This window comes from Natrix helvetica (assembly GCF_964273705.1).
Source record: "Natrix helvetica genome assembly, chromosome: 5".
NCBI classification, from domain to species: domain Eukaryota; kingdom Metazoa; phylum Chordata; class Lepidosauria; order Squamata; family Natricidae; genus Natrix; species Natrix helvetica.
In genome coordinates this window covers 84250865-84263879 of record NC_138551.1, presented here as the reverse complement: position 1 = coordinate 84263879, position 13015 = coordinate 84250865, and the positions used below count along the sequence as shown (strand labels likewise).

At 45.6% G+C, this 13015-nt stretch overlaps 1 protein-coding gene across 1 annotated transcript in view; it reads left to right on the top strand.

Annotated features, from left to right (window-relative positions):
- The first annotated feature begins 669 nt into the window (after positions 1-669).
- IPMK (inositol polyphosphate multikinase) overlaps positions 670-13015 on the top strand; it is a 29404-nt gene continuing 17058 nt past the window's right edge. Inside the window, 1 exon segment of the mRNA XM_081955221.1 lies at positions 670-1137. Within this exon segment, the coding sequence (XP_081811347.1) occupies positions 945-1137 (193 nt within the window). The 5' untranslated portion in view covers positions 670-944.

The following is a 13015-nucleotide window of genomic DNA, read 5'->3' as shown; positions in this document are numbered from 1 at the left end:
TTGTGCTTTTATCAAGAAAACTATATAGCGGGGTCCATTCAATCACTAGAAATCCAATTCCCTTTACCTTTTTAACCCCAGGAAACTACCAAACCAATCTGTTTTTCCAAGGTAGAGGGATTTTCCCAGCAACATTGATATAAATCAGGGGTGTCCAAACTTGGGAACTTTATGACTTGTGGACTTCAACTCCCAGAATTCCCCAGCCAGCCATGCTGGCTAGGGAATTCTGGGAGTTGAAGTCCACAAGTCTTAAAGTTCCCAGGTTTGGACACCCCTGATATAAATAATGTAAGGAGCCCATCAATCAGGGAGTGCCATTTTTGGTGATAACATACTCTCTCCTGGGCCTTTGCCAATTGTCTGTTGTGAAATTATTATCTTACTTTCTGTAGCAGTTACTTGGAAAACCCACTCCAACTGGGTTTAATAACCCAACAGCAAATGACTCGAGACTTTGTATGAACACAGCTTGGTTTATATGGCTAAAGGTGCTTTAAAAAAATTAAAAGACAACTCAGATACTTTTAATGCGCCTCAATGAATGGAAAGATGCATGAAATATTTAGCCCGGTTGCAGAGCGGAAGCCACTTTCGGAAACAGCAACGAGGGAACGGCGTATAAAACACCTCTCCTGCCAGTCACTGAAAGCACCGTTGCCGAAGCTTCGGATGGCTTCAACAGGAAACACACTCTGGGCACTCCGGCTTCAATCGCCACCAGCGCGCAGGCGCAAAGCGCGACGCGCATGCTCAGTCGGTGCCTCGGGAGGTAGTCTTAGCCTGGCCAAGCCGAGGAGCGCTTAGCTCCCTCAGGGAGAGAGACGAAGGCGGACGCACTATGGAGCCGCGGGCCTGGCCGGCTCCACAAACGGACGGACGGGGCGACGGCGGGCCTTGAGATTGAAGCGGGAGGCGTAACCCTCGCGGCTCTTTAAAAGGACATGGCCACCGAGTCGCCGAGCCGGGCGGAGAACCGAGAGGCCGAGCGCTTAGAAGGACTTCCCGGCTCGGCGCCGGCGGGGGCAGCGGCGGCGGCCAACGGGGGAGAGGTGGAAGCGACCGCGCGGCTCCTCGACGGCTGCGTGCCGCTTTCCCACCAAGTGGCCGGGCACATGTTTGGCAAGGATAAGGGCGGTGAGTGGCAGGAGGAGGAGAGGCGAAAGTTTAACAGTCCCAGAGTTGGAAGGGACCTTGGAGGTCATCTAGTCCAAACCCCTGCTCACGCAGGAGACCCGTATTAGGGATTCGAACCGCCGAACTGTCGACCTTTCTGATCGACAAGCTCAGTGTCTTAGCCACTGAGCCGCCTAGTCAAGCCCAGGGGGCGGCTGTGTGCCTGTCGGCAGGCGGGCGGGATAGCGGAGTGGGGGTCTCGGGGGTGTAACTTCCCCCCGGCCTGCTGCCGGGAAATCGTTTTGCAATGGTTGCCGGGCAGCTAATTTTATATCCATTATTCCTATGCTTATTATTGATACTCTCCTAGAGAAATTGGAAACAGAAAATAGAATCTGGCATTTGAAGACAGAGAAAGAAATTCTTCCCAGCGTAGACCAAAGGGTATTTTCAAAGAATGTGTAATGTCCTTTCCAAGTGCTTCTTTTTCCTTTGCATTCCTTCCTTCCTTCCTTCCTTCCTTCCTTCCTTCCTTCCTTCATTTTATTTTTGTTTTGTCAAGTGTGTATAAATAATAGCTATAAGTACATACAAGATTATGAATACGTGAAATGGATACGAATAAATGGGGACAGTAGGACAGGGACCCGAGGAACGTTGGTGTGCTTATGCATGCCCCTTACAGACCTCTTAGGAATGGGGTGAGGTCAACGGTAGACATTCTAAGACAGTGCTTCCCACCTTTTTTTTGGCCATGCCCTACCTAAGCATTTCTAAAATCTTGATGCAGTCCCCCACACACATATATAATTCTTACTTTACTCAAAAAGTGAGCTCTGCTCACCTGGAGGAAGCCTAAAAGGCCATTAACTTGATTTAAACAAGTTGCCAAATTGCCCCCATTAAAAATCAAATTGTCCCCCTGTGGGGCGTGGGCCTCACATTGGGAACCACTGGTCTAAGGTTAAAGTTGTGGGGGTTTGGGGAAGAAGCCACAGAATCAGGTAACGCATTCCAGGCTTTGACCACTCTGTTGCTGAAGTCCTATTTTCTGCAGTCGAGTTGGAGCGGTTTACCTTAAGTTTGTATCTATTGTGTGCTCTTGTATTGTTGCGGTTGAAGCTGAAGTAGTCATTGACAGGTAGGACATTGTAGCAGATAATTTTATGTACTATGCTTAGGTTGGATCGAAGGCGGCAAAGTTCTAAGTTGTCTAAGCCCAAAATTTCAAGCCTGGTGGCATAAGGTATTTTGTTGCGAGCAGTGGAGTGGAGGACTGTTCCCGTGAAATGTCTCTGAACTCACCCAATTGTATTAATGTCCGATATGCAGTGCGGGTTTCATCGGGGTGGGGGGGTGGGTAAGGACCGGGTGGATGTGGGAATAGCTGCCCCGGAGGGCTAGGTGGGATCCAACAAGCCAGTCTTTTATGGCACCGTTTGCATTGCTATTTTGCTGTCACTAAACAGCTCAGGGCAGCCTGAGGTGATGGACTTCCTTTTGTGTCCTAGACAATCCTGCTTGAGCTGTGAATAGAATAGAATAGAATTCTTTATTGGCCAAATGTGATTGGACACACAAGAAATTTGTCTTTGATATGCTCTCAGTGTACATAAGTAGAATAAAATACATTCATCAAGAATAAAAAGATACAACACTTAGTAATAGTCAAGGTTACTAATAAGCTATTAAATTGTACTAGGAAACAAATAAAAACATAAATTGAAAGATACAAACAGCATAGTTATAGGCAATAAGAGCAAAGAAGTAAACAAGGGAGTGATTTTTGTGAGTTTTGTGGTTCAGTCATCCGATGAAGAAAGAAAAGCTTATCCCAAAGGTGTTTTTTTCAAGAGGCAACTGGACTTTCTGGTTTTTCTTTGAAGTTGTTTCATTTCTCATCCAAGAAACTTCTTCAGCTCTGACGGGAGGGTGGGTTCCCCCAGACTTGAAGAAGCTTCTTGGATGAGAAGCGAAACATCTTCAAAGAAAAACCAGAAAGTCCAGTTGCCTCTTGAAAAAAAGCACCTTTGGGACAACCATGACCTGGATGACTGAGAATCTTCATAGACAAGAAAGAGGCTTGAGTTTTGTGAGGCAAGCAAGGTGGTTGAATAGGGACTTCCAGTTGAATTTCCTTGTTTTTACGATCCATCGGGAGGAGCTTCATAACAACTTCTCTGACACATTTTATTTTAGCTCACTTCGTCAGATGCATAGTCTGGCTAAATGGATATAGGGTTTAAGTTGGGATGAGGGTGAAAAGGAAAAAAAAGAAAGGCAGATTGGTTATGTAGATGCCAGCAGGTTACAAATGCATTTAGTCCTCAACTTATGACCACAATTGAGTTCGACATTTCTTTTACTAAGTGAGACAGTTATGTGAGTTTTGCCCCATTTTACCACCTGATTTGCTATGGTTGTTAAGTGGATCACTTAAGTAAGTAATGTTGTTTAAGTGAATATGGCTTCCCTGTTGACTTTGCTTGTCAGAAGTTCGCAAAAGGTGATCGCATGGCCCTTGGGACAATTGCAGCTGTCATAAATATGAACCAGTTGCTGAGTGTCTGAATTTTGATCATGTAGCCATAGAGAGGCTGCAATGGTTGTAAGTGTGAAAATAGTCACAAACCATTTTTTTCCTTGTAACTTTGAATAGTCACTAAACAAACTTTTGTAAGTCGAGAACTACCTATATTTATATTCTGTATTTGATGAATGTTTTATTAAATTCCACTGTGGGTTCAATAATTTCTACCCCACCATCAACCTGGACAGGTACATATAGAACAGGTAGAAGTACTTATACTTTGTATTTGATGAATGTCTCATCAAATTCCCTTGATTTCAACAACTTCCATTCCATTCCATCAACCTCAGACTTCACCTGTATGCAGACTGCATCACTTCCTTGATGCCATCATAAGGGCTTGTAATCTGAATCACATGTAACCTGCATCTACATGACTAGCCTGTCTCCTCCTTTCTTTTTTCAATCCCAGTTTAAATCCTTCAGTTTAGCTACTCTGTGCATCTAAAGTGCATAAAAGGTTTTTTCCTTTTAATAACCTTTGTTAATTAGAAAGGGTACTCACTTTTTCTGATTTTTTAGTAGGCTAAGGTGACTGTTCTTCTATTCTCAGACAGACCTATTTTACTGAGTTTTTGCATGAACCCAATACCAAACCCATGAAATTTATCACTTACAGTAATTGTTTTAGCAAAATGTAGGAAGAAAAGTAATTGAAAAGTTAAAAGATCTGAAATTCATGTAAACCTGGCTCATTGCTTCCAGCGTTTTATCAGTTTTATCGTGTCATTTATAATATAACATGATAGTTTATGGTAGATATATTTTCATGTTTAATATTTGTTAATGGATATAATAGATTGTTTCCCAAGAAACAGTTTAATCCCTCATCTTACATGACTTCCATACTGTGTTTGCTGGGAAACCTATGCTTGGTCTAAATGACAGGAAATTTACTTATTTCTCTGTTCCCCACAATGTTTTTAACATGACTTCAAAAGTAATGCTACTAATTCTCCAGGAGAAATTATAAAATTAGTTATTTGGTTAGGAAATGTATCTCTTGTAGGTTTCTGTAAGAAGCAGAAAAATGTAGGATAAGTAAAGTGCTTTTTTTTTTATTAAAAAAAAGGATCTGTATTCATGTGTGTAACTCAACCATGTTGGTTTGTTTTTATCTGGGTGCTTTCTGTCTTATATAAATTTGACATGGGTGGGAGTGACCAAGAGGAAGAATGAAAGCAGGGAGTGGGAAGAAGAAAATAATGAGCTATTAAAGAGACAGTCTTAGTTGTTTTTCAGTCAGTGAACTTCAAAAGAGTTTATTGTAAATGTTCTCATAAAACAACAAATGAAAGAATACCCATTTAGAAGAATTTCTCAAGCTGTAATTTTTGCTTTGTCCATTTTTCCTAGCCTGCTTTTCAGTGTCTCAGATGGAACACTGTAAAGCAACAATTTAGAAAGAACTTTAATTAGCTAATGTCACCATTTGAAATAAAAAACTTTTTATTAACTGCAGTCTCAGAAAAATGTTCCTCGCTGCTGTTTAGGTTAGTCCTCATAGATTGGACTCAGTATTTTGTCCAACAGAATGTGTATTTAATTATCTGCCTGTAGAAAAAATGACACTATTTTTGTTTAAGAGTAAAATTTCCTTCGTGTTGACTTCATTTGCTAGAGATTTTATGTTAGAAACTGTATAAAAGGGTTCTATCATTGCTTTTATAGAATATGTTTTTCTTCTAGTGTAACCTGCAGCTCTGTTGTTTCTGTTGATCTCACATGTTAACTTTCTTGGCTTTTTGAAATCAGCCAGGATTGGGTGGCTGTAGGTACTATAAACCATGAGTAATAAGTGTATTACTGGAGAAGACTTCTGCAAGTCCCTTGGACTACAAGGCGATCAAACTGGTCAGTCCTAGAGGAGATCAACCCTGACTGCTCTTTAGAAGGCCAGATCCTGAAGATGAAACTCAAATACTTTGGCCACCTAATGAGAAGGAAGCACTCACTGGAAAAGAGCCTAATGCTAGGAAAGATTGAGGGCAAAAGAAGAAGGGGACAACAGAGAATGAGGTGGCTGGATGTGGTCACCGAAGCAGTTGGCGTGAGCTTAAATGGACTCCGGGGGATGGTAGAGAACAGAAAGGCCTGGAGGAACGTTGTCCCTGGGGTCGTGATGGGTCGGACACGACTTTGCAACTAATAACAATAAGTTTACTTTTGGGGTGCTATGAAAGCCAGTGTGTATAGCTTTGATTGTAGAATTAAACTATTTTAGCAGCTTGGTTTTTAAAAACTTTAAAAATTATGGCATTTAGGATTATGATGATAGGATTAAAAATGCACAGAGAATAGATTCTTAATTCTAAATTGCCAAAGTGATAGGTGGAAAACATTTCTTGGTTAGAGGTGGGGCCTGATGCTCTGCATGGTTTTCCCTGCCCCATCTCCTCGAGAACTGGCAAAGGCAGAATTATCCTAGTTCTACGATAATGTTAAACAATTGTGTATAAATCTTTTAAAATAAAGTTATGAGAATAAATGTTAATATTTATATGTACCACAACAATTATAAATTGAGTAAATACCACAGCTCACTACAGCTTTGACATTATTGTTACAAAGTTCAGCCATACCTGCAAAATTTAATTTTTATTATGCTTTCTTTAGTTGTAGAGTCCAAAGAGTAATTTTAATAATCATAATACATATATTAAAATAGGAGTGTTGGTTATTTTTTAACTATGGGTGTAAAAATTAAAGAGCTAATTTCGGTTAATGATTAAGGTATTTGGACTAGGAAAACCTGGATTTTAGTGCTGCCTTAGATGGAAACCAAATGGGAGACTTTGAGACGCTCGGCCTCTCTTAGCCCTAGGAAGAAGGCAATGTAAACTGTTTTTGAAAACACACCCAAAAAATTGCATGGACTTTTCCATACAGTCACCAGGAAGCAAGACAGACTTGAAGGCATACACATGATGCAAGATCATTGTTATTTTTTCTAAAGAAGAATATGGTTTCAGTTAGGTTTATCCAGATGCATATTATACGCAATTGGGTGGTAGGATCTGGTGCTGAGTTGTGTAGTGAAACTGCTGACTAACCTTGAATCACTGGTGGGGAGGAAGTGGCTGAAGGGAGATTCTCCTTAAAACTTTTTTCAGTATTCATCAAGTAGCTACATATGTAGTTTGTGCTTTAGATTCCTGTGTACAGGTGAGCAAGTAATAAAAATACCACTCTGATCAGCTCATTGTGTTGTTTCTGGTTTCTTGTGCCTGGCAAATTGTTTGCAATAAATAGGCTTTCTAATGCCTAGTGTTCACAATATCTGGGGTAGTAGAGTTCTAATCTATGACATTTTAAATGCCATAACGGCTTACTATTAAATGCCATTTAGGATTACTATTTGGTTACTAAAATAAATCATAATTTATTTTTTCTGCAGCCTTCTAACATGCTGTCTGTTTGACAAAACATTGATAGTAGAAGAGACAGGTAGAGAAGAAAGGAAGTGGTAGTGGACTTGAAAGTTACATTACAGATGTAAGATGTATGGAAATGAAGGAATATGCATCACACATTCTTTTTTGAAGTATGCTGATTAAATGCCCCTCACCTTGGCTACAAAGACCCACATCAATTCCACCAGCATTTCAAAATTCAAATGCTGAGGCTGCCACTTAGGAAATTTCTCAGTGTGAGGCAGGAGCCAAGAGTTCCAACCGAGAAACTAGGATGAAGTAGTACAGTCTACAGAGTACAGCCTATAGTAGTACTGTAGATCGCTGTGAATCAAAGTGGCTCTAATTAAGGGACCCATTGGGCTATGCATAGATTTAGCTCCGGGGTGTCCAACTCACATTGTCATGGTGGTGTCACATGACATCGGGATTATTTTTCCCCTTTTCTAAACCGGACGTGGGCATGGCCAGCATGTGACGCATCCAGCCCGTTGGCCAGTAGTTTGACAGCTGAATCTACACTTATGATGTCATTGGGCCCTTGTGGCTCCTCCACAGTTTTCAGACTCAGTCCAACCTGGACTGGCTGTGAGAATTGATCTCTTCTCCAAATTATTTAATTATATCTTTAATTGGTGAATTTTTCCAAAAAAAATTGTTGTTCCTTTAAATTGGTTCATTAAATAATCCTTTATTCTACAAATTGGAGGGAAATTCGAAACTGATCTCTGGCTGCCTCTCCTCAGCCGTCTGATTGCCTGCGGCCACGAGTTCGCTTAGGAAGCCTGCCTTGCAATCAGATCGGCCAGCTCACGAGCTACGGCTTTACGGCTGTTTCCCCACGGCGCTCCTTTATTCTGGGCACTCGGAGGGACGTGTGACTGCCCGTTCACGCACAGCAGTTCCAAGCGAGTCCGGTGGCCATTCTGCAGATCGCCTGGCCACACTTAGTATCAGTGGCCATTTTGCAGGTCGGAAAAGCCCGCAAAGATAGCGATTGCCATTTTGAGGCTCGGAAAAGCCTCAGAGAAAAAAAGTCGGCCATTTTGGACGCTTTAAAAAAAGGCACGAACTCTACAGCAGCCGTTTGGAGTGCCCAGCAATGCGGGATCACCCCAGGTGGACTGAATAAGGAGTGCCTGGCCAGCAAACGGGTGAGACCGTTGCCTATCTTATTGGCATGTTGATTTATGTTTGGGGAAATGGCGGATCCAGCTATGGATACGAATGCAGGATTAGATGAGGTAGGGCCATCAGGGGCAAAGAGCAGCAGGAAGAGGCAAGCCAAAGAGGCCCCTTCCTCAGGAGTAAACCCCAAGGTCTCTAAAGCGACTACCAGGGCAGAAGGCCCTTGAGAAAGAATTTCAGAGGGTCCAAAAACAACAACATTTTCTAACTGCCCAGCCCTCCCTCCCTCTGGGGATCACCAAGTGGCGTTCCCAGCTCCACCTGTCTTGCCTCCCATGGGCCCTGACCCCCCCCCCCCCCGGCCTATTCAGAAGGGGAATTGTCTTCTTCAGAGTCCTTGCTTTCGATGGAACCTGACAACGGAGGCAATTTCTTTGATGTCCCCTCTCAATAGGGAGCGCACCTTTGAACAGGCTTCCCTCCCGGTTACACATGGCTCTGGGGCCCCCCACACCATGTACACCTCTCCTGCTGATATGGCAACCATCATTGCTAAAACCATTAAACAGGTCATGGCTGCTGGCCTACAACAGCAACCCCAACTGCTCCATCACATGGCTATAAGCATAAATCTTCTGCTGTGGCTCAGCAACCTGATCCCTCTGCCTCTACTTCTCAGGCCTCAATTGGTGGGGAGCAAGATAACCTGTGGGACTCAGACCTGTCTGATGATGAGGTGGTCACCCCAGATACCCCTGCCTTTACTGGATTATTCAAAACTGATTGTTTCAAGTCCCTTCCACTTAAGGCCATTAAAGCTGTTAACTTACCATCTTCTGCTTCAGCTTCTACTTCACAGGATAAACCGGCAGAACCGGCTTCAAGTGAGGGTCCCAGTACCCCATTCACCAAACCCACGGTGGATAAAGAGGTGATCCCTGTTCCCAAGATATTCCCCAACGTCATCCAGAAGCAGTGGGAGTCTCCAGGCATGGGCCTACAGCCGACCAACCTTGACAAATGTCTCTACAACATTGCACCAGACCTCACCAAGTTCTTCAAGACTCCCCCAGTGGACGCACCGGTTGAAGCCCTGTCTTCACCTACTCTGGTCTCTGGAGCCCCTGAGGAGGTTCTCAAGCCTGAGGAGAAAAGGTCAGATCAAACCTTAGTCAAAAACTATCCGGCTGGGGCCTGGGCTGTTAGGGCGTCTACGACCACTTCCCTTTTCTCCAGGGCGGCCTTGGTTTGGATTGAACAGCTTCAGGAGTGCATCGCTCCTACTGACACTAGATCACATAGGGATCTCAACAAGGTCAGGGCAGCGGTTGAATTTGTGGCTGATTCTTCCCTTAATGCTGCTAGATTCGCTTCTAAAGCCATGGCCTCGTCGGTCATGGCCAGGCGTCTGCTTTGGCTCAAGCCATGGTAGGTGGATGTCCGTACCAAGTGGCGCCTAGCAGTCTCCCCATTCAGTGGCATCCAATTATTTGGTAATCCTTTAGACCCGTACCTCATGGAATCTAAAGACAAGCGCAAGGTACTTTAATCCATCTACAAGAAACAGGACAATCGGCCTGCTCCCTTCTATAGGAGGTCACCCTTTCGACTGGCGGACGGGGGACCTTCCATCCACAACGCCAATCCTACACTCCCAGACAAGGATCTCACCAGGACAGGTCCAGTAGAAACACACAGCATTTCCCCTCCAAGAAATCTTACCATGGAGGAGGCAACCACCATTTTTCACGTAGGAAATGAATATCTGGACTCTCTTCCGATCGGAGGCCGCTGGTGTTCTTTGCCCATTGCTGGGAGGAGACCACAACAGACAATTGGGTACTCAAAACTGTCAAATTTGGTCTCATGCTAGAATTCCTCTCCATCCCCCAAGAACACTTTGTGCCATGCCCGGTCTTTCGGTGTCCTTGCAAGAGGGCACTGATGGAACAGGCCATTCAGCACCTCTTGGAGATCTGGGCCATCCAACCGTTTCCTCCCCATCAGGAAGGGCAGGGTTTTTATTCCCGCCTGTTTGTGGTACTGAAGAATTCCAGGGAATGGAGAGCAATTTTAAATCTAAAAGCATTGAACCGCACACCATCCTCCAGGCGGTCAGGAAAGGCGACTTCCTCACATCTGTAGACTTGACAGAAGCTTACCTTCATATCCCCATCTTCATAGAAAATATCTCCGCTTCTCCTATGGGGGGGGAGGCACTTCCAGTACCGAGCTCTTCTGTTCGGTCTATCCTCTGCCCCCAGGGTATTCACAAAGGTGCTGGCAGCACTAGCCGCCCATATCAGGTTATCCCCAGTTCGGATTCTCTGTTACCTGAACGACATCCTCTTGTTGTCCATGTCCCTGGTTCAGGCAGAAAGAGATCTCGCCCTCACCATTCACACCTTGCGGAATCGCGGGTTTGGGGTGAATCTCAAAAAGAGTCACCTCGTTCCCAGCATTCGCCTTCTCCACCTCGGGGTCTTGATAGGCACCATGGCGGAGAGGGTGTTCCTATCCAACGACCGCATTCTCAGTCTGAGGGAACTTGTCAGGAAGGTGCTACGTCTACGCAAGGCATCCCTTCTTCTCTCCCAAGTCTTGGGCAAGATGATATCTTGCTTCGGGATTGTCCCGTGGGCCAGGTTTCACAGCAGGAGCCTTCAATAGTTCATTCTTCCACATCAAAAGGCTGACAGGAGCAGCTCTCCTCTCAGGGTCCCCCTTCCCAGACAGGTATTACACTCTCTCAAATGGTGGCAGTCCCTGGCAATTTTGCATGGGACCTTGTTCCGAGAGCTGTGCCATCTTACACTTACGACGGACGCAAGTCTGACAGGATGGGGGGCACACATGCAGGACCTAGTGGCTCAGGGTCAGTGGTCCCTTGAAGAGAGCCAAAACAGCATAAATTGGCTAGAATTGCGGGCGGTTCGCCTCGCCCTTAGACACTTCCACCACAGAGTTCAGGCCCATCATATATTAGTCCTCACAGACAATACCACGACCAAGGCACACATAAACAGACAGGGGGGAACGCGTTCCTGGTCCCTGATGCAGGAATCCAACTTGTTGTGCCAGTGGGCGGAATCTCACCTGTCATCTCTCAGGGCAGAACACATCTCAGGGGTCTCCAACGTCCAAGCAGTCTGGCTGAGCTGGACAACGATAGATCAGGCAGAGTGGACCATCCATCCGAGCCTCTTCCATCGATTGACACTACGATTTGGCCTCCCAGTCCTAGACCTGTTCGCGACGGCAGACAACAACCAGATACCCAGGTATTACTCAAGGTTCATGGACCCCATGGCAGAAGGAGTAGACACTCTCAGATGCCTGTGGCCCAGAGGTCTCCTGCACGCATTTCCTCCCTTCCCCTCATTCAGAGGGTAATTCAAAAAATGCTGGAGCGGGAGACAGAACTGTTGCTGCTAGCGCCGAATTGGCCACGCCGGCCTTGGTATGCTGACCTAGTGACTCTGTCAATCTCCATCCCATGGCACATCCCATGCTCTCTCCTGTCATCCCGACCCCCATTGGCTGCAGTTAACCACATGGTGATTGAGCGGTAAGCCTTAACAGCCGATAACATCTCCCTCGACGTCATTGCTACCATTCAGGCATCACGCAGAAGCTCTACTAACCGCATTTATGATGCCACGTGGTGGACTTTAGCTCTGTGGTCTTCCAACCAGACTGTTGACCCACTTAGGGCATCCATTCCGCGGATATTGGACTTCCTGCAGAGGGGGCTTGATCAGGGACTTACCCCTAACACGCTACGCTGACAGGTGGCCGCTCTGGCCTCTCTTCTGGACGGCCTGGCATCCGAACATCTGCCTTCTCACCCCTTGATCCGGAGATTTCTCGGTGGAGTGTCCAACCTGCGTTCCCCTGCCCTACATAGATATCCGACTTGGGACTTGCCTTGTGTCCTAGAGGCTTTGACTTCCGTGCCCTTTGAACCTATGAGATCCACTTCTTTGAAACTGTTGTTCTTTAAAATGCTGTTTTTGGTGGCTGTAACCTCAGCCAGACGTATTTCTGATTTGGCTGCTCTTTCAGTCAGGCCGTGTTCCATCCAGACCGAGTTGTCTTAAGACTGGACCCAACATTCATACCGAAGGTCAATAGCTGTTTCCGCCGAGGTCAGGAGTTGACCTTACCTGATTTCTGTCCATCTCCCCATCACGAGAGGGAGCGCAAGTGGCACACTCTTGACGTACGTCGTGCCCTCAAGATTTACATTGACCGTACCGCTTCATTCTGCCACTCGGAAGCTCTCTTTATCTCCTTTCGCCAGGCCTCCTTGGGTACCAAGGCTTCATCGTCTAGTCTGGGGCGCTGGATAAGACCCTGTATTAAACTTATGAACTTCAATCCATACAGGTCCCTGCAAACATTACAGCTCACTCTACATGCAGCGCTGTGACATCTGCGGCTTGGTCCACTCAAGCCACCTTGGAAGACGTCTGCCAGGCGGCTACCTGGGCGTCTCCCACAGTCTTCATACGTCATTGCAAGTTGGACAAGTACGTGTCAGCTGATGCGGCTTTTGGGCGCAGGGTGCTACAACAAGTGCTTGTGCCCTAACGGACCTTTTTTACAATTTCCCACCCTAATGGACAGCCCAGTCTTTGTTACGTCCCAGTCTGGCTGCTGTCTCTACGATAACAGGAAAATGGGCGTTGGTTCTTACCTGATACACTAATTTTCTGGTAGAGTAGAGACAGCAGCCAGCCCCGCCCTGGTATGGGTCACGCGAGGG